Source organism: Balaenoptera borealis, assembly GCF_965194805.1.
Source record: "Balaenoptera borealis genome assembly, chromosome: 13".
NCBI lineage: Eukaryota > Metazoa > Chordata > Mammalia > Artiodactyla > Balaenopteridae > Balaenoptera > Balaenoptera borealis.
In genome coordinates, this window is record NC_138870.1 from 21,835,568 (window position 1) to 21,858,552 (window position 22,985).

The following is a 22,985-nucleotide window of genomic DNA, read 5'->3' on the forward strand; positions in this document are numbered from 1 at the left end:
GTCACTTCTGCCAGCAGAGTTTAGAATACTAACAAGTTGGGGATCGGGTGGCTGTAACTTTATTCTTAAATCAAGGAGTGAATCTAAAGCTTAGTCAGAAAAAAAAGAGCAAGAAGACATATAAGTAGATTAGTCATGGACTAGGGCAACAAAGGATGTCAGCTAGAGAAGAACACTGACCAAAAGGATTCCTTGACCAAAAATCACCTTGTCATCAGCACTTTGGGGAAGAGTTAAACACAACCACTTACAAAACAGAAAGCCATTGAAATCTTCCTCAATTACATAGATGTTGATATCAGCACGAAAAAGATGAGGCAATGTAAGAAGTGACTGATTAAATGATGCAAAGTCATTTATCAACTGAGTAGCAGAGGCCAGAGTTCTTAATCTTCCCTTTCATCACCATTTAAAAGACACACAACTAGAGAGCTTCTGCAGTCTCTTTAACCAGAATAACTTCTGTTATGCTATTAATAATCTGTTGCTCATAGGAATTAAAATGTACTGGTATAGTTGTAAAATTGATTTTTTAGTATTTGAAGTGAGTCTGGATTTCAGTCACTCTTACTTGTCCATCAACAAGGGTAGGATGAGGATATAGGGCAAAAAGTAAAGATGTGATATTTCTTTGTTTCCCATTCTTCAAAAGTTTATCATACAACAGAGACGACAAAAACTGATGACTCCAAAAGCAACATAAATATTTAACAGAAAATTAATCACTACAGGATATATGAGAACAATCCATGTTCTGATGGCTCTTAAAGATGTATCTACAAATTATTTTAGTCATTAGTTTTCTGCAAAGAAGGCAAATTTGCAATATCTTTATATACTTACCTTTAAAAGTTGAACTGACTGCCTATTGCTTTTGTAACTCAGACGTCCTGTTTTTCCTTGATCTCTGCAAACCCAAAAAGGAGGGTGGGGGGCGGTTAGGGGGATGGGCAGGATCCAGTCTTATATGCCAAGCATTGATTTTTCGCATTAAAACAAACCATGGAATAAACTAACAACAAAAGGATTATCTTTCATTTGAAGAAGAAATCTAAGGTTTAAGGACAGTATATAATGGTAACTTGAACTAAAGGGTTTAAATACCACTTGAAAAGTGTTATTTGATTATTAAGTCCAAGTTTTCAATGAGTCATTTTAAAAGGAAACATAAATTTCAAGATATAATTAAAACTTTGAGAGAAGAAATATCTGGAAGATATATTTTTTAAAACTGAAGTTGCAGAATAATTTTACCAGCCTGTAAAATTCCTCAAATGCTTTCTACAATTCCAGCAGCCGCAATGATGAAGTAGCTAGTGAAGGGAGGTACAGGAATAAGGCTTCATCAGGAGGGATATACAAGGAGATGTGTGGACAGAAGCAGACACCGCCTAGCCGGCCAATTTTGGCGGCTCTACTCTGGTGATGAATGAGGTGGCTGATTCATCACCAGGGTAGAGTGGTGGCCTCCCTCACTTTCATATATTTAGGCAGGGATTGAAAGTCACTTTGTTGAATATAATTCCAACATAAAAAAAAAAGTGTATCACGCTGAAATAGTGCTGGATGGATGACCCCAAGTACAAATTACTTCCAGCCCAGCAATGAGATGTTATTTTATTCTTGTAAAATATGAAAGGGAAGAAAAATAATACTCTAGGTACAGACAACAATGAGCTTCTCTGGAAAAAACCACTACAGGAAAGCTCTTCAGTTATACCCAACCCTTTCTTTTTCTCTGTGAGCTCAGAAGAAGAACTATCAAGTGAAATTTCTAGTATTTGATTACAAATAAACAATATCCAGAAGCTGGATGTGAAAATGTGATTGGCAGGGAAGAGTAACAGAAGTGCAGGGTGTTTCTATTTAACACAGTGTTTCCCTCAGCCACTAATAGGTTTCTAAATCCAATGAATCAGGGTGCTGTTTGACACATCACAGGGTAAACTTTCTGAATAGTGAGTTATGGACCTGGAATATAAACAATTAAACAAGTAAAAATTACTGAATAATCAAGGTGAGTTGCCATCACTATAGAAAGGTGCAACAAGAAAATTTGAAGTCAAATTTCTTTGGAAAACAAGTTGTTCAAAATAAGTAAAACAGTGAAGGCTATCATTAGTTGGTGAAAAACATGAATGTACTTCTTGGAAATCTCAAATCTAACTCATAAAGTACTAAATACGTGTGTCTATAAAATATATATATGTATATTAAATGTATATGTGTATATAAAACATTGCTGAAAGAGCTCTTTAAATATCAGACACAAGTCTCTTACTTTACAGATGAAGACACTCAGGCACAAAGATATAGGATACTTAATTTTATGCGATAGAATACATTCAGGAATTTACAGAATTTCCATCACTCCACTTCTAAAAGGTATTATTTTGGAGGGTGCTATTTCCCAACATGTGTTAGCATACTAACATGGTGGTTCTTATACTGTGTGTACAGAATCCTGTGATTCCAGAGAGATGTCTCAAAGGTCACAGGGAAGGAGGAAAGAAGAAGATGGGTGTAGTGGGTAGTGGGAATCACTCTTCATCTTGGACAGGTCTCCTTTTATCCATTTCATATACTGGGATTCTGCAAAGATTTCATTTAAAAAAGCATCCCTCTGCTAAGTATAAGTTTGCAAATCATTATAACCTCACCAGGATACAGCTGCTCCATGAAAGTCTTTCTCCACAGCTTAGAATCTGCACTGTGTCTAATCAGTTCTTAATCATTTGGCAGCATCTGGTGAACCTCATGGACTTTCTTGCGAGAAAACATCATATAGGCATACATCTTTTTCTCCAAGTTTAGCCAGATTCATGGACTTCCTGAAGTCCATTAACAGATCCTAGGCTAATAACACCAACTCTAAAAGCTTTATTTACAGGATTTAAATAAGAAATTTCTGGGTGAAAAAGAATAAGAATTTGGGAATAATATTAGAGTGTGTTTGGAAAAGATGGATATTTTTTAGCACAGCTTAACTTATCGGACCAATTTATCCTGCCTAATGAAAAACAAAATATACTTTTGACCAGACTTCAAGAAGCCTACGTACTCTTGCTGGCCATGCTGTTCTTTGGATTCGTTGATGCACTCAGATACTGTGCTAGAGCAAAATAAGTGAACAGCTCACGGTACTTGCTTTAGAGGCCATCTGTTCTTGAGGATATGAATACTTTGTAATACTTAGAGACTTTTACAACTTAACCACCTTTTCACCAGTTCTACACACACACACACACACACACACACACACACACTCACCACTTACTCTCCACTGGAACAAGTATCCCTTTGACTTACCTGGCTGGATCAGGCTTGGCTGACTGAGACCTGGGCTGTCTGTCTAAGCTGCGTTCAGTCATGTAGGTGTTGTGAGGATCAATCAGGGGACAGTAAGGGTGTGCAGAGACATTGGGACTGTGGCACCAAGGGCTGCGATTGGGGAAAAGGGTTGGTGGGATTTCTTTTTCTCTGTAAAAGAAAAATTAAGCCCAATTTGAACCCCAAAGGCACTTCATACAGTGGCATTAATAATGAAAGCTCAATTAGAGTGAATATTCCAAGACCAGAGAATATGGCTTTTCTAGACTTTGTGGGCAGCATCATTATCACATCAGAAGCATTTGCCTACAAATGAATAACATAAATTCTGTTCTTTCAGCCACAGCCAGCTCTTGATCCAAGATGAAAATTCTAGATGATGCAAATCTTCCTCCACCTAAGCACTGCTAAAGGTGTGGTGATAACTTCATCTCTGCACTACTTCACGGCCTTACCTCTAACAGCAGTGCTGTTATGGAATGAAATGACCAGAGGGGTCTTAATATCACCCAGTGGAAATTGCCAGCCTTTATCGTCCCAAGAGTACACCCTACTTGCTCTGTGTTTTTATGTTTTAAAACATAAAAGCTATTATGGTTTTTATGGTCTTATTCAAAATAGGAGTTTTTTGGTCTTTATTGATTTACCGATTCATCATATATCTACTTGTCAGCCAGTCACTCCCACCAGCTCAGCCCTTATTAATTGTGGGAAGGACTCAATTAAAAAAAAAAAGAAAACAAGCAACTTTTACCTTGTAAGAGAAGCTCGAACTCGTTCCACCTGATATTTTGAGATATCTTTCTTAGATTGATCTTGTTTTTCTTTAGTTGTAGTTGTAGCTGCTGGCCAATGAAACATGTGCCTTTGAGATGTTGGACTTACTACTGAGCATCTGTCACATTCAATGTCAGTCTCTAATTTCTCCCATGCTTGCTTCCAGTGAATAGGAGTGTACCAGGCAACAGCCTAACAAAAATGATTTATTAACATGAAATACTATTGGAGTTAGATAGGTTTTTTTTTTTAAATGACATAGGCTTGTTGCAATAAAATTTCAAAGTCAAACTGTAGTGTCATTTACGTACTGTGTAAGGATTAGTGAAACACATGATGAGGCTGTAGTAAGACATCCTGGCCTTAGTTTCCAGTTGTGAAAATTACAAGCTGCATAACCTCAGGCAGATTAGTCACCTACTGTCTTGGGCTGTGTCCTCATATGTAAAATGGGGAGGGTGGTGGTGAGGGTGTTATATGACGGTGTGGTGAGATTCAGTTAAGCTACTGAATTTTGTAACTATAAAGAACTATGCAAACAGTAGTTGTAATATTAATAAGTTAAATTTTTAATAGTTAAGAATCTATCATCTATCTATCTATCTATCTATCTATCTATCTATCTATCTAATCTTATTTGAGATGGGGAAATGGGCATTAGAACTAAAGATATGGAGAGGAAACCACATTCTCCAGGCTAGAATCCTAGGTGGGCAGGTTTTGTTTTTGTTTTTTTTTTGGTTTCCTGAATATGTGGCATATATGTGCACATACACGTGCAAAAATTATTCAGAAAAATCATGTGTAGGGACTAATAATTATGTTTTTGTTCAACATGAGAAAAGTTAGGCACTGAAGTGTGCCCTATCATTCTACTTGTTCTCGTGATCTGTTTTTAGTTTATAAAATTAGAGGTTTGGGTTGATGCTGTAACCATTGCAAAACCCTTTGTTTGCCAGCTAAATAGACATAAAAGCAACACAAAGCAAGTTCAGCTAGGCTAGGCCTACAGCAAAGAAAGAGAAAGATGAAATCTTTCTTAAAAGGTTTAATTTCATGGATCACAGCAGGAAAACCCCACTTTTGGTTCAGTTCATCAGTTAGGGATTCTCCTTTTTTGCAGCTCAAACATAGATATTTGCGTGGCAAATATGTTTATGATCTTTAGAGTGCCATTTCTCTCAATTAGATTGTAAGCCTTTCCTAGCCAAGGGCAATATTTTATTTCTTCCTGTATTATAGGGGGCTTAAAAACATCTGACGATAATAACAGTGATAATGTGATAAAATGATAAGTTTTAATTTCACCTCTGGAATGTTGACCATATGAACCTTGTAGGCTCTTTTGTCTGGTTTTATTTTACTTTTGCCATTTTGCCCATCATGTGACCTTGAGCAAGCCATTTAACTTTCCAAGCCCCATTTTCTTCCTTTGTAAAATGCTTAAATAATCTGAGAATCAAAGGAGATAATGTACATATAAATAGCCCTTCAATGAGTTCCTACTGCACAGGAATGGTCTGTTCCATATCTGAATCTCTAATAGAAAACAGTGTATTGGGAAAGTCCCAGGCATTGAACCATATAAGATGTCTATTAAATTTCTGACATATAATATAGAGGCTACAAATCATATAGGACAACAATGTGGTTGGTGAAAAATATCTAGCCCTGTTTAAAAATCAGTAGACTCAGGGCTGCCCTGGTGGTGCAGTGGTTAAGAATCCGCCTGCCAATGCAGGGGACATGGGTTCGAGCCCTGGTCCGGGAAGATCCCACATGCCGCGGAGCAACTGGGCCCGTGAGCCACAACTACTGAGCCTGCGCTCTAGAGCCCGCGAGCCACAACTACTGAGCCCGCTTGCCACAACGACTGAAGCCCGCACGCCTAGAGCCCGTGCTCTGCAACAAGAGAAGCCATCGCAACGAGAAGCCTGCACACCACGATGAAGAGTAGCCCCCGCTCGCCGCAACTAGAGAAAGCCCGCGTGCAGCAACGAAGACCTGACGCAGCCAAAAAAAAAAAGAACTGGACACTGACTTCACCATTAGGTTTGCACAGGATTGTTGTACAATTTGGGCTTGTCCTAAATCTGTTTTGTTCCTTCCAAAGAAAATCTGACGGTGGCTGGTGCTTTGCTTCAGATGCTGCTGCCCAGACCTGTGAGAAAATAGTTTGTTAATAACAATTGCCATTGGAGTTCAACATAGTTTTATAAATGTCAGAGGGTTATTGCAACACATCTTTCTAAACAGGTGAGGTTTTTAAAATATAATGACTGTATAATATGTAATGTCAAGCTGTATAACTGAACAGCTACTGTATGTGGTATAAAGAAAAGCCCAAGAAAAAGGGGGGAACTCTCCAGTGTCACCTAAGCAAACCCTCTCTTTGTTTTTTCTTTAAAGATTATGTTTGTTTAGTTTTAGGAACTTAGGTATTTTATTTTGATAGTTAAATCATAAAAGCACAAAGTACTGTATGCCAAATTGAAGAAAGCTATGGAAATTTAATTATGGGTATTAATTTATATCCAGAGATGGACAAAGTGGCACAATTAACCAACAACAACCAAAAAATCACATTTAACAGAGAGATCAAGGGATGAAGAAACCACTGGTGCTAAGCCATCGTCTGACTGGGTAAATGAGTTTTTCCTGAACAAATCTAGTTCATAGTATTTATATCTTATACTCACTGTTACCGTGGAATTGGCCTGCATTATGATATTGGGAAGGAACTGGTACAGAGAGACTGTTTGTCCATCCACATTTTGTTGGAGAATATGATTTCCAATTTCCAGTTCTTTGTCAAGGGAAGAGTTAATGAGCTTCACGCATAAACCTTTGACATTCACGTCAGCTATTTTAATGTCTCCAAGAGCACTAGAAAATAAAACCCAAAGATTATAAGGTGCCTTCAGAAGAGCGTGTCTTTAGCTCTGAAGGACTGTATAATAAATATGCTTTGGAAGTTGTTCCTAAGCTGTATATTCTGTTGGACAAATTCCATGTAGAAATAGTGTATTTTGCTCCTTAAGCAAATGGCTTGATTTCTTAGTTCTGTTTGTTTATCTGTGCAACAAAATGATCTTTCACATAAAATAAAGAGAACTGTAAAAATGCTTTAGGTGGGCTTCCCTGGTGGTGCAGTGGTTGAGAATCTGCCTGCCAATGCAGGGGACACGGGTTCGAGCCCTGGTCTGGGAGGATCCCACATGCCGCGGAGCAACTGGGCCCGTGAGCCGCAACTACTGAGCCTGCGAGTCTGGAGCCTGTGCTCCGCAACAAGAGAGGCCGCGATAGTGAGAGGCCTGCGCACCGCGATGAAGAGTGGCCCCTGCTCACCACAACTAGAGAAAGCCCTCGCACAGAAACGAAGACCCAATACAGCCAAAAATAAATAAATAAATAAATAAAATTTTTTTTTAAAAAAAAGGATTGCCCTTTGCGGGGGGGAAAAATGTTTTAGGTATCAAGGTAAAAATGCCATTGGGAGGTACTATTATTATTATTTAAATTTCCTACTGTTCTTCACAAGAAACACTGAGACATGAAACCCTCAAGTAGGTCAAGAGGAAAGTTAAACTATTTAGTTTATTTCTCATAAGGTTACTGTGAACATGAATTGCAACTATGTGCTTAAAAGAATTCTGCAAACTTAAAACGTACAAATATAAGATGGTATTTTTTCCTCTTCTAACGTGTCGAGAGCTTAGTATGTATCAAGGACCAGGTTAAACATTTATATATTAACATATTTCAGAGTGTGGGTCACAACCTATAAGTATTGGTTTGGCCAAAAAGTGCCTTCGGTTTTTAAGTAAAAATAAAAGACACATTTTTCATTTTCACCAAGAACTTTATTCAACAACGTATTCATCCTTTTGTTCCACTATCTTCTGCCATTTTTCAGGCAACTTCATAATTCCATCTTCCCAAAACTTTTTATCTTTTTGAGCAAAGAACTGGTCCAGGTGCCTTTTACAGTCTTCCAGGGAATTGAAAATTTTCAGTAAGAGAATTTTGTAAAGACCTAAATAAATGGAAATCCGAAGGTGCAATGTTTGGTGAATACGGCAGATGAATCAGAACTTCCCAGCCAAGCTGTAACAGTTTTTGCCTGGTCATCAAAGAAACATGTGGTCTTGCCTTATCCTGATGGAAGGTTATGTGTTTTCTGTTGACTAATTCTGGATGTTTTTCGTCGAGTGCTGCTTTCAGTTGGTCTAACTGGGAGCAGTACTTGTGGGAATTAATCACTTGGTTTTCTGGAAGGAGCTCATAATAAAGGACTCCCTTCCAATCTCACCATATACACAACATCACCTTCTTTGGACGAAGATCAGCCTTTGGTGTGATTGGTGGTGGTTCATTTCGCTTGCCCCACGATTTCTTCCATTCCACATTATTGTACAGTAACCACTTCTCATGGCCCATCACAATTTGTTTAAAAAGCGGAACGTTTTCATTACGTTTCAGTAGAGAATCGTATGTGGAAATACGGTCAAGAAGGTTTTTTTTGCTTAACTTATGTGGAACCCAAACATCAAAGTGATTGACATAACTAAGCTGGTGCAATGATTTTCAATGTTTGATTTAGATATTTTGAGTATGTCGGCTATCTCCCGCGTGGTATAACGTTGATTGCTCTCAGTTAATGTATCGATTTGATGACTATCAACTTCAACTGGTCTACCTGACCATGGAGCATTGTCCAGCAAGAAATCTCCACCACAAAGTTTCGCAAACCACTTTTGACACATTCGATCAGTCACAGCAACTTCTCCATACACTGCACAAATCTTTTTTTGCATCTGGGTTGCATTTTTACTTTTCTTGAAATAATAAAGCATAATATGCCAAAAATGTTGCTTTTTTCCTTCCATTTCAATATTAAAATGGCTACACAAAAATTCACCAATTTTGATGTCTTTTTTTAAATGCATGCTTATATGACAGCTGTCACATACAATCTAACAAAATTGTTTTGAATGAAGTTAAAGACAACTAAGTGCTACTAGAGTCATCTTAAGGGAAAAAAAACGAATGAAACTATTGGCCAACCCAATACGCCATGAAATCCCTTTGGTGGGTTAGGGCCATAATTTTAAAAATGAAATATACCCCTACCAATAATAGGAACCAATACTTATGGTGTGCCAGACACTTTTAAAATATTATCAATATATCTATGATTTCATATTTATAATTCCGAAATGCAAAAATATCTGAAAAACCAAAAGCTTTCTTTAAAAAACACGCTTGAAGCAAAATCTGACCTGAATTCCTTTGGTGGCAAAACCTGACCTGAAACTGAGGAGAGGCTAGTTACTGTCTTCGTTCATGACTTGTGTGACTATTCATAAATTTGGCTGTGGAAAGATTACTGTTTGATTTTGGATACTTCTCCAAGCCCTATTGGGGTGTTATGTAATATGTGTTCTAGTCACCATATTACTTTCTTTTTTTTTTTTTTTTTCATATTACTTTCTTAAAATCCTCCAAATTCTGAATTTGGAAACATGTAAATCACCAAATGTTTTGGTAAAGGCATTGTGGACTGGTAGTTACTCATTTAATTCTCACAAAAGGCTACATATTTCTTACTGAAGTTCACCATCAAAAATTTGAAAAAAACTGTATTATCTCATTTAATTCTCACAACAACCCAGTGAGACAGGTACTATTTTTAGTCCTACTTTATAGAAAAGGAAACTGAGGTTTAGAGAGATTAACTGCCATGTCCAAGTTCTCTCAATAAATGTTAGCTCTTGTTCTTCTTTTTCAACTAGTAAAGTCTCAAAGAAGTTTGATCCAACCATTCAAATTGTTTAAATTTTGTATACACCCTGGTGGTTGAGCACTGCTAGAAAATACACACACACACACACACACAGTATAGACTGCTGCCACCAAATGAATTAGTGGTCTCCAGCCACATGTGGGCCCTTAGTGATTGGCAGCAAACTGTGTTCTTCATAAGCTGAGCCAGCGCCTTCTGTCATTCCCTCAACAACATTCAAATCCCTGCCTCACATCTCCAGTTTTATTGTCAGAAAATGATCTCACTAAGAAAATAGAGCCATCAGAGAGAAGTGTGTTTTCCTGCTTTCCACTTAGAAGCAGGTTCACCCATGTCCACACTGACCTCTTCGTTCCAGCCACCTCGTTTCAGTGCAAGAGGAACTCTTCTTCCATCTAAAGTGAAACTCTGCTTACCACCTCCTGCTGCTGCTTTGGTGTTTCAGTCCCATTCATTTTTCTCCTTTCACACCAACCTCTCCCTCTAGACTGCCTCTTTCCCCCAAATATGTACATATCTTCCAACTGCTATAACCTTAAAAAAGAAAAACACAATCCTCCTCTGGCTTCCACTTCCTACTGCCACCACAACCGAGCTTTTGGAAAGACTACAGCATGAGTTCTTCATCTCTTATTCACTCCCTCAACCCACGACCGTATATTTCTGCCTTAGACCAAGATGAATAATGCCCTCTTAAATTGATCATCAATTAGTAAATTGAGTGGTAACTTTTCAGTCTTTGTCTTTTTTTTTAATAGAGGTATAATTGACATATAACATTATATTAGTTTTGGGTGTACAACATAATGATTCAGTATTTGTATATAAGGCAAAATGATCACCACAATAAGTCTAGTTAACATTGATCACCATATATAGTTACAATTATTTTTTCTTGTGGAAAACTGTTAAGATCTACTCTGTTAGCAACTTTCAATACAATACAGTATTGTTAACTGTGGTCTCCATTCTGTACATTACATCCCAATGACTTATTTATTTTATCTGTACATTACATCCCAATGACTTGTTTATTTTATAATTGGAAATCTGTACTTTTTGACCCCCTTCTGCCATTTTGCCCACCCCCCCCCCACCTCTTGCTTCTGGCAACCATTCTGTTCTCTGTATCGATGAGTTCTTTTTTTTTTTTTTTTAGATTTCATTGATAAATGAGATCATATGGTATTTGTGTTTCTCTGACTTATTTTACTTAGCACAATGCCTTCGAGGTCCATCCATGTTGTTGCAAATGGCAAGATGTAATTCTTTTTTTATGGCTGAATAATATTGCATTTTATATTTATACCACATTTTATTTACCAATCATTCATTGATGGATACTTAGGTCGTTTCCATATCTTGGCTATTGTAAATAATGCTGCAATGAACATGGCGGTGCATATATCTTTTTGAATTAGAGGTTTTGCTTTCTTCAGATAAATACACAAAAGTGGAATTGCTGGATTATATGATAGTTCTGTTTTTAATTTTTTGAGGGACTTCCATACTGTTTTCCACAGTGTTTCAATTTACATTCCCACCACTCAGTCTTAGTCTTAATGTCTCTGTGATATCTGCCTCTGCCAGATAGGTCCTTCTCTCCTTGTTTCCCCAAGTCCACTGTTTTTCTTCTAGCAGTCTGGTTGCTCCTTTATAGTCTCTTTTTCAGATTTCTCTTCCTTCAGCCATTTCTCAGATGTGAATCCCTGGGATTCTGCCCTTAACCCTCTTTTATTCCCATCACACTCTATATACTTGATATCACCCACAAACAGGGCTTTCAGTAACCATTAATACACTGATGACTGCTAATCCTTTTCCTGCTGAGCTTCAGACCCATAGAAACAACTGACCCCATAGAAAGAAAGACCCCAAAGATTCCTCTAAATCAACATGCCCCAAAATGAATTCATAATTTTAGGAAAGTAGAAAACCTATTCCAGGCAATTTCATCATCATCTATCCTGTTGGCCATGCCTGAAACTTCTATTACTTTCCTGCTCTCTTATCCTTCTTGCCTTATCTGTGATGATGTTCTATTAATATTACTCTTTAGTATCTTCTGTATATATTTCCTTCTCTCCATCCCTATTGCTGCTGTCTTCATTAGGCTCTCATCACCTCTGTGTCACAGTGTAACAGTGTCTTAACTGGTTTCTCCAGTCTTGCTCCCTCCTAACCATTCAACATTTTGCTTCCAGAGCAATCTTTGTACAAGGATAAATCCTTCAAAGTCTGACCATTTCTTTCTAGAGAAAACACCAATGTCACAGCATGGAAACAAGGCCCTAGGTAATCTATCAGCCTCTTTAATTTCTTTTTTTCCCTACTTCCTATCTTTGCTTAAATTGCAACCACAAGAATTTCTCACAAGACTTGTGATAATTCATGTCATTGCATGCTTCACCCATTGCCTATGCATGCGCTATTCCTTCTTCTTGTTCCACAACACTTGAAATTTTCAGACTTCTTAATACTTAATATCTTGGGTACAAAATATCTCATTGTTATTTTAATTTGATTTTCCCTGTTTATAGTTAGTTGAGTAAGTTACTTATTGGCTACTCAGTTTTCTTTTGAAAATTGTCTTTCATGTAATTTAGTCCATTTCTATAGGGTTGTTTTACATTTTTATGATGGATTTATAGTATAGTATGTAAATATATACAGAAATTTTTGAAAGAACTGTGTGGTAATAAGTGGGTATTATCCATGCTAAGTTGCTATGTTGGTAATAACTTGCTATGACAGCAACAGAAAACATACACTTCTTATGAATTGTAGAATCACGGTGCTAAAAATATTGCCTGAAGCTTTGGTCCCAATGCCCTCACCAGAGATTTATTCCAGAGTTTTCTGTTTTCTATTTTTCTGTTGATAAACCAGCTACCAATCTTTTTGTTGTTCCTTTGAAGGTAAGTGTCCTTTTTCTCTGGCTGACTAAGATTTTCCTTACTTCTCCTGTTTTAGAAGTTTTTCTACATCGTACCTAGGGTTCCCCCCCCCCAACCCGCATGTTTTCTCTTGCTGGGAGTTGGTAGTGTTGCTTGTACCTGTGGCTTGATGTCTTTCATTTTTGGGAAAATTCTCTGCCAGTATTTCCACCAATACTGTTCTACCTCAGTCCTTCTCTCCTCTCCTTAGTGACTTCAATTACAAGCATTTAGATTTTTAAAAATCTTGCCCTAATTTTTCCTTATGCTTGTTTTTTCTAATCTCTTTGCTCTCTATAATTCAGCCTGGATGTTTTCTTCTGAGAATGTTCCAGTTCAATAATTCTCTCTTCTGTTGCATCAAATATATTGTTAAACTCATCTACTTTTGAAATAGTAATTTCTGTTATTGGATTTTTTTTTTCTAGAATTTCCTATTGATTCTTTTGTTTTTAGTTTCCAGTTCTATGCTAAAAATTTTTATCTTGTCATTTAATTCCTTGACTATTTTAGTCAAGGTTATTTAAAAATCCCTGTCAGATAACCATAATATCTGGATCATCTAGGCCTGTTTTTATTGTCCATTTTTAATCTTACTATTGGGTCAACTTTTATTGTTTGTATGCCTTGTTATTTTTGACTTAGTGCCTAGTATGATAGATTAAACATTGCAGAGGTAATTTAAAGCTATGTATAATGTTTTCTTGATCCAGAGAGGATTTACTTTAACTTCTGGCAGCCATCTACGTTGGGGGGAAACAACTTTAACCCAATCAGGGTGTGAAATAATTTGACACTAGGCTTTGGCCCCAATTAGGCTGGTTTATTTTGAAGATAGCCTTAATACTGTGTGTACCTTTGAAGTTACAACTGAAAGCCTGGGGTGTTTATCAGTGACCATCCTTCTTGACAGGCCCTGAATCAAGCCAATTTTTATTCACCCAGTCCTGTGAGACTGCCAAAATCTCTGAATAATTTCTCAGCCTCTTAGTTGCTGCTTTCAAATTGACAACTGTTTTGAGAAGAAAAGTGGCTCCAAATGTCAGGCTGTCACTCTGAGTTTCCTCTCCTAGAAGAGGACTTGTGAGAATATAAGATGTAAAATCGGGCTTCCCTGGTGGCGCAGTGGTTGAGAATCTGACTGCCAATGCAGGGCACACGGGTTTGAGCCCTGGGCTGGGAAGATCCCACATGCCACGGAGCAACTAAGCCCGTGAGCCACAACTACTGAGCCTGTGCGTCTGGAGCCTGTGCTCCACAACAAGAGAGGCTGCAATAGTGAGAGGCCCACGCATCGCGATGAAGAGTGGCCCCCACTTGCCGCAACTAGAGAAAGCCCTCACACAGAAACGAAGACCCAACACAGCCATAAATAACTAACTAAATAAATAAAATTTAAAAAAAAAAGATCCTCTCAATCAATGAGTAAAAAAATGCTCTCTAGAGCTGGAACTGATAAATTAAAAAAAAAATGTAAAATCTATGAAATCTTTATGTATTTATTTATTTATTTGGTTGTGTCAGGTCTTAGTTGTGGCAAGCAGCCTCCTTAGTTGTGGTTCACAGGCTCCTTAGTTGCAGCTCACCGGCTCCTTAGTTGTGGCACATGGCTCCTTAGTTGTGGCATTAGAACTCTTAGTTGCAGCATGCATGTGGGATCTAGTTCCCTGGCCAGGGATTGAACTGGGGCCCCCTGCATTGGGAGTGTGGAGTCTTAACCACTGTGCCACCAGGTAAGTCCCAATCTGAAACCTTGATCTACACTACCAAACTGCCTTCAGTGGTCTCACTTTATACCCGTACTACATTGTATGAGGTTGCCTGTTTTGTAGAGAGGTTCACTTTTGAGCAATGTATATACCTGTTCCTTTCTTTTACATTACTGTTATGGTTCTTACTAAATTGTAGATATAACATTTTTACTCTTATTTGATAGCCCTAGAATTTCTCTATGTCATCCTCATTCTAGTGTTACTGAATTCTCTGTGGGATGTTTTTATTTTTTGACAGAATTCCTTTTTGTTTTTGAGACTGGCTTTTTCTGCCTGGGAAGATGAGCAGTAGTTTAGTTTTTCTTTTAACCAGATAAGACCCTAGAATAGCTCAGTTATCCCTTTGTTATCATATATGTAATTGGATATGTATAGTTGCTTTTCAAAAACATTTCATTATTCAAGTGAAACGTTTATTCATTGATGTTAAATTTTTATTTTATGCACATAAGTAGAATAAATTAGCTTGTCTGAAAGAAAAAAACACCATTGTTCATATCAGGGCTAGCCACTTCATTTGCCTTCCTTTTGATATAAGGCCAAAAGTTACAGGAAAATACTTCACATAATACATGGAAATTCACCGAGCCAGGGCTGTTAATCTGCTATCACACAGCCTTTTGTAGTTATCTTTTTTTCTTCCCTGTGAGCCTTCCCATTTTTGTTTAGTAGGAAAATGACTTGAAACCTCTAAGTTGTGACTGGCTGAGAGTGTAGAGTGATGTACCAATCATTCTGTCAGTAGCCTTTGCATGGTCTTGATTTATAGAGATTGAAAAGACAAATGGCTATATCACTTTTTTAAAAATGACAATTTTTCATTATTTAAGCTCTGATTTCTCTAGTTGTTGGAGTCTACTTGATAGCTCCATGCTACTTTACTTATCTGCCTTTAGATTTTTGCTACTCTAAAGTTAACTAAACTTATCTTTAGCATTTCAGTTCTTCCAATATGCATCTACCTAACATTATCTATGAAAATAGGCACCTGTGTTTATAGTTGCCATTAACACAAGACAAGACAAAGACCACATGATCACACTTTTTAATCAGATGCAGAAAAAGCTTTTGACAAAATTCAACATCTTTTCACTATAAAAACTCTCAAAAAATAGGTAAAGAAGGGACATACCTCAGCACAGTAAATGACATATATGAAAAGCCCACAGCTAACACAATCAGTGAGGAAAAACTTCCTCTAAGATCCACAACAAGGCAAGGATGCCCATTCTCACCACTGCTATTCATCTTAGTACTGGAAGTCCTACCCAGAGAAATCAGGAAAGAAAAAGAAAAAGAAATGCCAAATCAGAAGGGAAGAAGTGAATTATCTCTGTTTGCAGATGACATGATCATATAAGTAAAAAACCCTAAGAACACCACAAAACAAATTCAGTAAATTGTAGGATGCAAAAATCAACATACAAAAATCAGTGACATTTCTGTACACTAACAATGAACTAACCAAAAGGGAAATTAAGAAAACGATCCCATTTACGTTAACAACAAAAGAACAAAATACTTAGGCATTAACTTAACCAAAAAACCAGAAGATTTATACACTGAAAACTACAAAACACTGATGAAGGAAATTTAAAAAGACACAAATAAATGGAAAGACATTCCATGTTCATGGATTGGAAGAAGTATTGTCAAAATGTTCATACCGGTCAAAGTGATTTAGAGATTCAGTGCAATCCCTATCAAAATCCCAATGGCATTTTTAAACAGAAGCTGTAAACAAAAATCCTAAAATTTATGTGAAACTACAAAAGACCCCAAATAGCCAAACAATAGCTCTTGTTGAGCAAGAACAAAGCTGGAGGTATTACACTTCCTGGCTTCAAATTATATTATAAAGCTAAAGTAACTAAAACAGTGTGGTATCAGCATAAAAAAAGACATATAGACCAATGGAACAGACTAGAGAACCCAGAAACAAACCCACACATTTATGGTCAACTGCTCTTCAACAGGAGTGCCAAGAGCACACGATGGGGAAAGGATAGTCTCTTTAATAAATGCTGGAAAAGTGGATACCCACATGCAAGAAATGAAATTGGACCTCTTTCACAAACCATACACAAAAATCAACTCAAAATGGGTTAAAGACTTAAAGGTAAGACTAAAAACCATAAAACTCCTATAAGAAAATATAGGGGAAAACCTTCTTGACATTGGTCTTGACAATAATTTCTTAGCTAACACACCAAAAGCAAATATAGAAAAATGGAATTACCTCGATTTAAAAAGCTCCTGCACAGCAAAGGAAACAATCAACAAAATGAAAAGGCAACCTACAAAATGGGAAAAAAATATTTGCAAATCATACATTTGATAAGGGGTTAATATCTAAAATATATAAGGAACTCACACAACTCAATAGCAAAAAATAAAATAATCCAATTAAAAAATGGGAAAGGACCTGAATAGACATTTTTCCAAAGAAGATATGTGAATGGCCAACAGGTACATAAAAAGGGGCTTAACATCACTAATCACAGGGAAATGCAAATCAAAACCACAATGAGATATCACCTCACACCTGTAAGAATAGCTGTTATCAAAGAAACAACAATAAGTATTGGTGAAGATGTAGAGAAAAGGGAACCCTGTGCACTGTTGGTGGGAATGTAAATTGATGCAGTGCTATGGAAAACAGTGTGGCGGCTCTTCAAAAAATTAAAAATAGAACTACCGTATGATCCAGCAATCCCACTTCTAGGTATTTGAAGGAAATAAAATTACCATTTGTTGAGTTATCTGCACCACCATGTTCATTGCAGCATTATTCACAGTAGCCAAGATACAGAAACAAAGTGTCCATTGACAGATGAATGGATAAAGTGAATGTGGCATTTATTTTATAAATACAGTTGATTATTGAACAGTGCAGGGGTTAGGGGTGCTGACCCCCTACACAGTGGAAAATCAGCATATAACTTTATAGTCGGCCCTCCATATCCATGATTCCACATCCACAGATTCAGCCAAACACAGATCATGTAGTACTGGAGTATTAATTGAAAAAAATCCACCTATAAGTGAACCAATGCAGTTCAAACTTGTGTTGTTCAAGAGTCAACTGTATATATATATATGTATATATATATATATATATGCACACACACACACACACACACATATATATATGTATGTAATGGAGTATTATTCAGCCATGAAATGAAGGACGACCTGCCATTTGTGACAACATGGATGGATGTTGAGCACATTATGCTAAGTGAAATAAATCAGACAGAGAAAGACAAATACTGTATGGTCTCACTTATATGTGGAGTTTTCAAAAGCTGAATTCATAGAAACGAAATTAGAACAGTGTTTGCCAGGGGATAGAAGGTAGGGGAAATGGGGGAAATATTGGTCAAAGGATAAAAACTTCCAGTTATAAGATGAATAAGTTCTGGGAATCTTATGAACAGCATGGTGACTATAGTTAAAAATATGGTATTATATACTTGAAAATTGCTAAGACAGTAGACAGTGGATCTTAAATGTTCTCACCAGAAAAAAAAAAAAAAGGTAATTATGTGAAGGATGTGTTAACAATTTTATTATGGTAATCATTTCACAATACATATGAGTATCAAATCATTATTGTGTAAGTTTATACAATGTTATTTGTCAATTATACCTCAATAAAAAACCCCAAAAGGCAAAAAAATGAAGTTGTACATCTTAAATATCAATGAGATATCATTGAGATCTCAATGTATCTCAATAAAACTGTCTAAAAAAAGTGAAAGAAGAAATGGTTATAAGCAGATCCATACTACAAAAAACGTTAAAGGAAGTTCTTTTCAGGTACTAACATAATTATAATGGATGGAAATACAATTTATAGATCAAAAAAATAAAAAGAACTAAAAAGCAAAGAAAAGCAGTGAGAATACATAAGGGTAAATATATAATATTTTTCTTATCATTTAAATTTCTTTTAAAAATTGATTATTTAAACCAAAATAACTATGGAGTATGGGATTTACACCATATGTAGAAGTAAAATATGTGACAGCAGAAGCATAATGGCTGGCAGAAGACAAATGAAATTATAGTATTCTAAGGCTCTTATACTATTTGTGAAGTGGTAAAATATAACATGAGGGTAGTCTGTAATAGGCTCAAGATGTATCCTATAAACCTGGAAGGAACCTCTAAAATAAGAGTTATAGCTAATCAGCCAACAATGGAGATAAAATGGAATATAAATAATGATTAATTTCAAAGAAGACAGAAAAAGAAGAAAAAGAGAACAGAACAGTTGGGACAAATAGAAAACAAATAACAAGATAACAGAATTAATCAACCATATTAAAAATTACCTTAAGTCTAAATTGTTTGAATGCCCAAATTAAAAGACAGAGATTGTCAGAAGATGAAAGAGCAAGCCTACTGCATGCTACCTATTGATACAAAACATAATATTAAATATAAAGACACAAATAGGCTAAAAGTAAAAGGATAAAAAAAGATATACCATGCTAACACCAGTAAAAGAAAGCTGGAATGGCTATATTGATATTAGACATAGTAGGTTTCTGAGCAAAGAATAATGCCATGGATAAAGAAGTTTATTTCATAATGATATAGACATCAATTCTATATTGGAAGAAGATATAACAATCTTAAATGTTATACACCTAAAAACAGGGCTCCAAAATACATGAAACTAAAACTGATAGAACTGCGAGAAAAAATCAACCAATCCACAATTATAGTTGGAAATTTTAGCATCCCTTTTTCAATAATTGATGGACATAAAATCAACAAGAAAGACAATAGACTTAACACCATCAATCAATTTGACCTGATCAATATTTACAAAACACTCCACTCAACGATAAATATATTTACCAGAACATTTACCAGGATAGACAATATCTGCTATAAAGCAAGTCTCAATACATTTAAAAGGACTCAAGTCATTCAAATTGTGTTCTTTGACCACTATGAAACTGAATTAGAAATCAATAACAAAAGATATCCGGAAAATCATCAGAACTAGAAAAATCTGTAAAATATTTGGGAACTAAATAATAGACTTCTTACTACTCAAGGATCAAAGAAGAAATAAAAATGGAAACTAGAAAGTATTTTGATGCCACAGCTAAGTGCTGAATCTTGGGCAGACTGTCCCTGGGAGGGGACTCAATCTAGCTATGCAGAGATAGCAAGGAGAGCCTGGAGTGTGTTCTGTGTGGAGCGGCGGTGGCCACTGTCAGCACACTCAGGAGTACACAGCAGCTCTCCCAGTGAGAGTGCCCTGGGCTCTGCCCACTCCATACTGCAGCTTAGCACTAGATCTGGGTCCTGGAAGAAGACTGCCACAGAGGCAGCCCAGATCTCAGGCAGCAGCTGAACCACCTCAATTCCTGCAGCCACAATACCTCAACCCCCAGCCCCAGCCTACTTCACATCACAGCTTTGCACTAGATTTAGGACAAACACAACAAAGAAAGGTAAGTGACCTTGGTGCTGCTTCTGAGCAGAACCATGGACACCTACACAAGCGGTGCATAGGTCCTCCGTGACTGCACAGACCTCATTGCTTCAGCAATCACCTCCTTTGGGGCAGGGCATGCACTCAAGGGCAACAGAGTCTGACTGAACCTGATCCTCAGGGCTTCTGCTCCAACAACTGGGGAGTAGACCCTGCTCCTGACAGGGCAGCAACAGCCATGGAGCAGAGAGGAAGTCCGGCCTCACAACGTGCACAGGCTCTACACACTACAACACCAACCACACCCCTATCAAGGGGATAACGGCCAGCACACCTTTAGGAAAGACATGGCAGATGTCCATACCAAAAGCAGTCCTCACACCAAAAACCCTGGACACACAAAGTCTACACAGGGATGTTCCCACATAAAAACACCTCTTGAAGTGATGTTCAACACCGCAGCAATCAGACAAGAAAAATTGAAAGGGAAGAAGGTAAAACTGTCAGTATTGCAGATGACATGATACTCTATATGGAGTCTCCACACAAAAACTATTAGAACTAATAAATGAATTCAGCAAGGTAGCAGGATACAAGATTAATATATAGAAATTTCTTGCATTTTTAAACATTAATAATAAAGTAACAGAAAGAGAAATTTTAAAATCCTGTTTCAAATCTCATCAAAAAGAATAAAATACTTAGGAATAAACTTAACCAAGGAGGTAAAAGACCTATATGCTGAAAACTATAACACAGTGACAAAGGAAAGTGAAGATGATTCAAAGAAATGGAAAGATATCTCATGTTTTTGGATTGGAAGAATTAGTATTGTTAAAATGGCCATAGTACCCAAAGCAATTTACAGATTTAATGCAACCTCTATCAAAATACCATGACAGTTTTCTCAGAACCAGAACAAATATCCTAAAATTTATATGGAACCACAAAAAAACCAGAATTGCCAAAGCAATACTGAGGAAAAAGAACAAAGCTGGAAGTGTAACTCTTCCACACTTCGGACTGTACTACAAACCTGCAGTAATCAAAACTGTGGTATTGGCACAAAAACAGAGTTATGGATCAATGCAACAAGATAGAGAGCCCAGAAATAAACCCACACACCTATTATCAATTAATGTATGACAAAGGAAATAAGAATACACAATGGAGAAATGACCATCTCTTCAACAAGTGGTATTGGGAAAGCTGGACAGCTAAAGCTGGATGTAAATCAATGAAATTAGAACATTTCCTCACACCATATACAAAAGTAAAGTCAAAATTGTTTAAAGACCTAAATGTAAGACATGACACCATATAACTCCTAGAAGAGAACATAGGCAGAACATAATTTAACATAGGTTGTAGCAATATTTTCTTAGATCAGTCACCCGAGACAAAAGAAATAAAAGCAAAAGTAGACAAATGGGACATAACCAAACTTAAAAGCTTTTGCACAGCAAAGGAAACCATCAACAAAACGAAAAGACAACCTATGGAATGGGAGAAAACAATTGCAGATGATGCAACCAACAGGGGGTTAATATCCAAAATGTATAAGCAGCTCATACAACTCAATAGTGAAGAAACAAAAAACCACATCCAAAAATGGGCGAAGACCTAAACAGACATTTTTCCAAAGAAGACACATGAAAAGATGCTCAACATCGCTAATTATTAGAGAAATGCAAATCAAAACCACAATGGGGAATCACCTCACACCTGTTAGAATGGCTATCATTAAAAAGTCTACAAATAGGGCTTCCCTGGTGGCGCAGTGGTTGAGAATCTGCCTGCCAATGCAGGGGACGCGGGTTCGAGCCCTGGTCTGGGAAGATCCCACGTGCCGCGGAGCAACTCGGCCCGTGAGCCACAATTACTGAGCCTGCGCGTCTGGAGCCTGTGCTCGGCAACGAGAGGCCGCGATAGTGAGAGGCCCGCGCAACGCGATGAAGATTGGCCCCCGCACCGCGATGAAGAGTGGCCCCCGCTTGCCACAACTAGAGAAAGCCCTCGTACAGAAACGAAGACCCAACACAGCCATACATACATACATACATACATACATAAAAAGAATGTAAGCAGACAAGAATAGCATTAAAAAAAAAAGTCCACAAATAATAAATGATGGAGAGGGTGTGGAGAAAATAAAACCCTCCTACTGTTGGTGGGAATGTAAATTGGTGCAGTCACTATGGAAAACAGTACAGAGGTTCCTTCAAAACTAAAAATAGAGCTACCATATGATCCAGCAATCCCACTCCTGGGCATATATCTGGAAAATGTGGAAACTCAAATTTGAAAAGATACATGCACCCCAATGTTCATAGTAGTACTATTTACAATAGCCACGGGATGGAAACAACCCAAGTGCCCATCAACAGAGAGTGGATAATGAAGATGTGGTATATATATATATATATATATATATATATATATATATATATATACACAATGGAATATTACTCCGCCATAAAAATGAATGAAATATTGCCATTTGCAGCAACATGGATGGACCTAGAGAATATTATACTTAGTGAAGTAAGTCAGAGAAAGACAAATAATATATCACATGTGGGATCTAAAAAATAATACAAATGAATCTATATACAAAACAGAAAGAGACTCACAGATAAAGAAAACAAACTTATGGTTATCAAGGGGAGAGGAAGGGCAGGGGAGGGACAAATTAGGAGTATGGGATTAACAGATACAGACTACTACACCTAAAATAGATAAGCAACAAAAATTTACTGTATAGCACAAGGAATTCAATATCTTGTAATAATCTATAATGGAATATATTAAAAAATGAATCACTATGCTATACACTTGAAACTAACACAATATTGTAAATCAACTCTACTTAAATAAAAAAAAAGTATTTTGAAGTGAATGAAAAT

The 22,985-nt window shown here is 36.9% G+C and overlaps 1 protein-coding gene across 9 annotated transcripts in view; it reads right to left on the reverse strand.

Moving 5' to 3' along the window:
* Positions 1-22,985, reverse strand: part of LMNTD1 (lamin tail domain containing 1) — a 419,515-nt gene that overhangs the window by 4,779 nt on the left and 391,751 nt on the right. For all 9 annotated transcript variants that reach the window (XM_082352227.1, XM_082352224.1, XM_082352226.1 and 6 more), the window contains 5 exons: positions 6,807-6,993; positions 6,149-6,268; positions 4,085-4,299; positions 3,310-3,480; positions 844-907 (listed from right to left, as the gene is read on the reverse strand). In XM_082352227.1, coding sequence (XP_082208353.1) covers positions 844-907; positions 3,310-3,480; positions 4,085-4,299; positions 6,149-6,268; positions 6,807-6,993 — 757 coding nt within the window. The remainder of the gene's footprint in view (positions 1-843; positions 908-3,309; positions 3,481-4,084; positions 4,300-6,148; positions 6,269-6,806; positions 6,994-22,985) is intronic.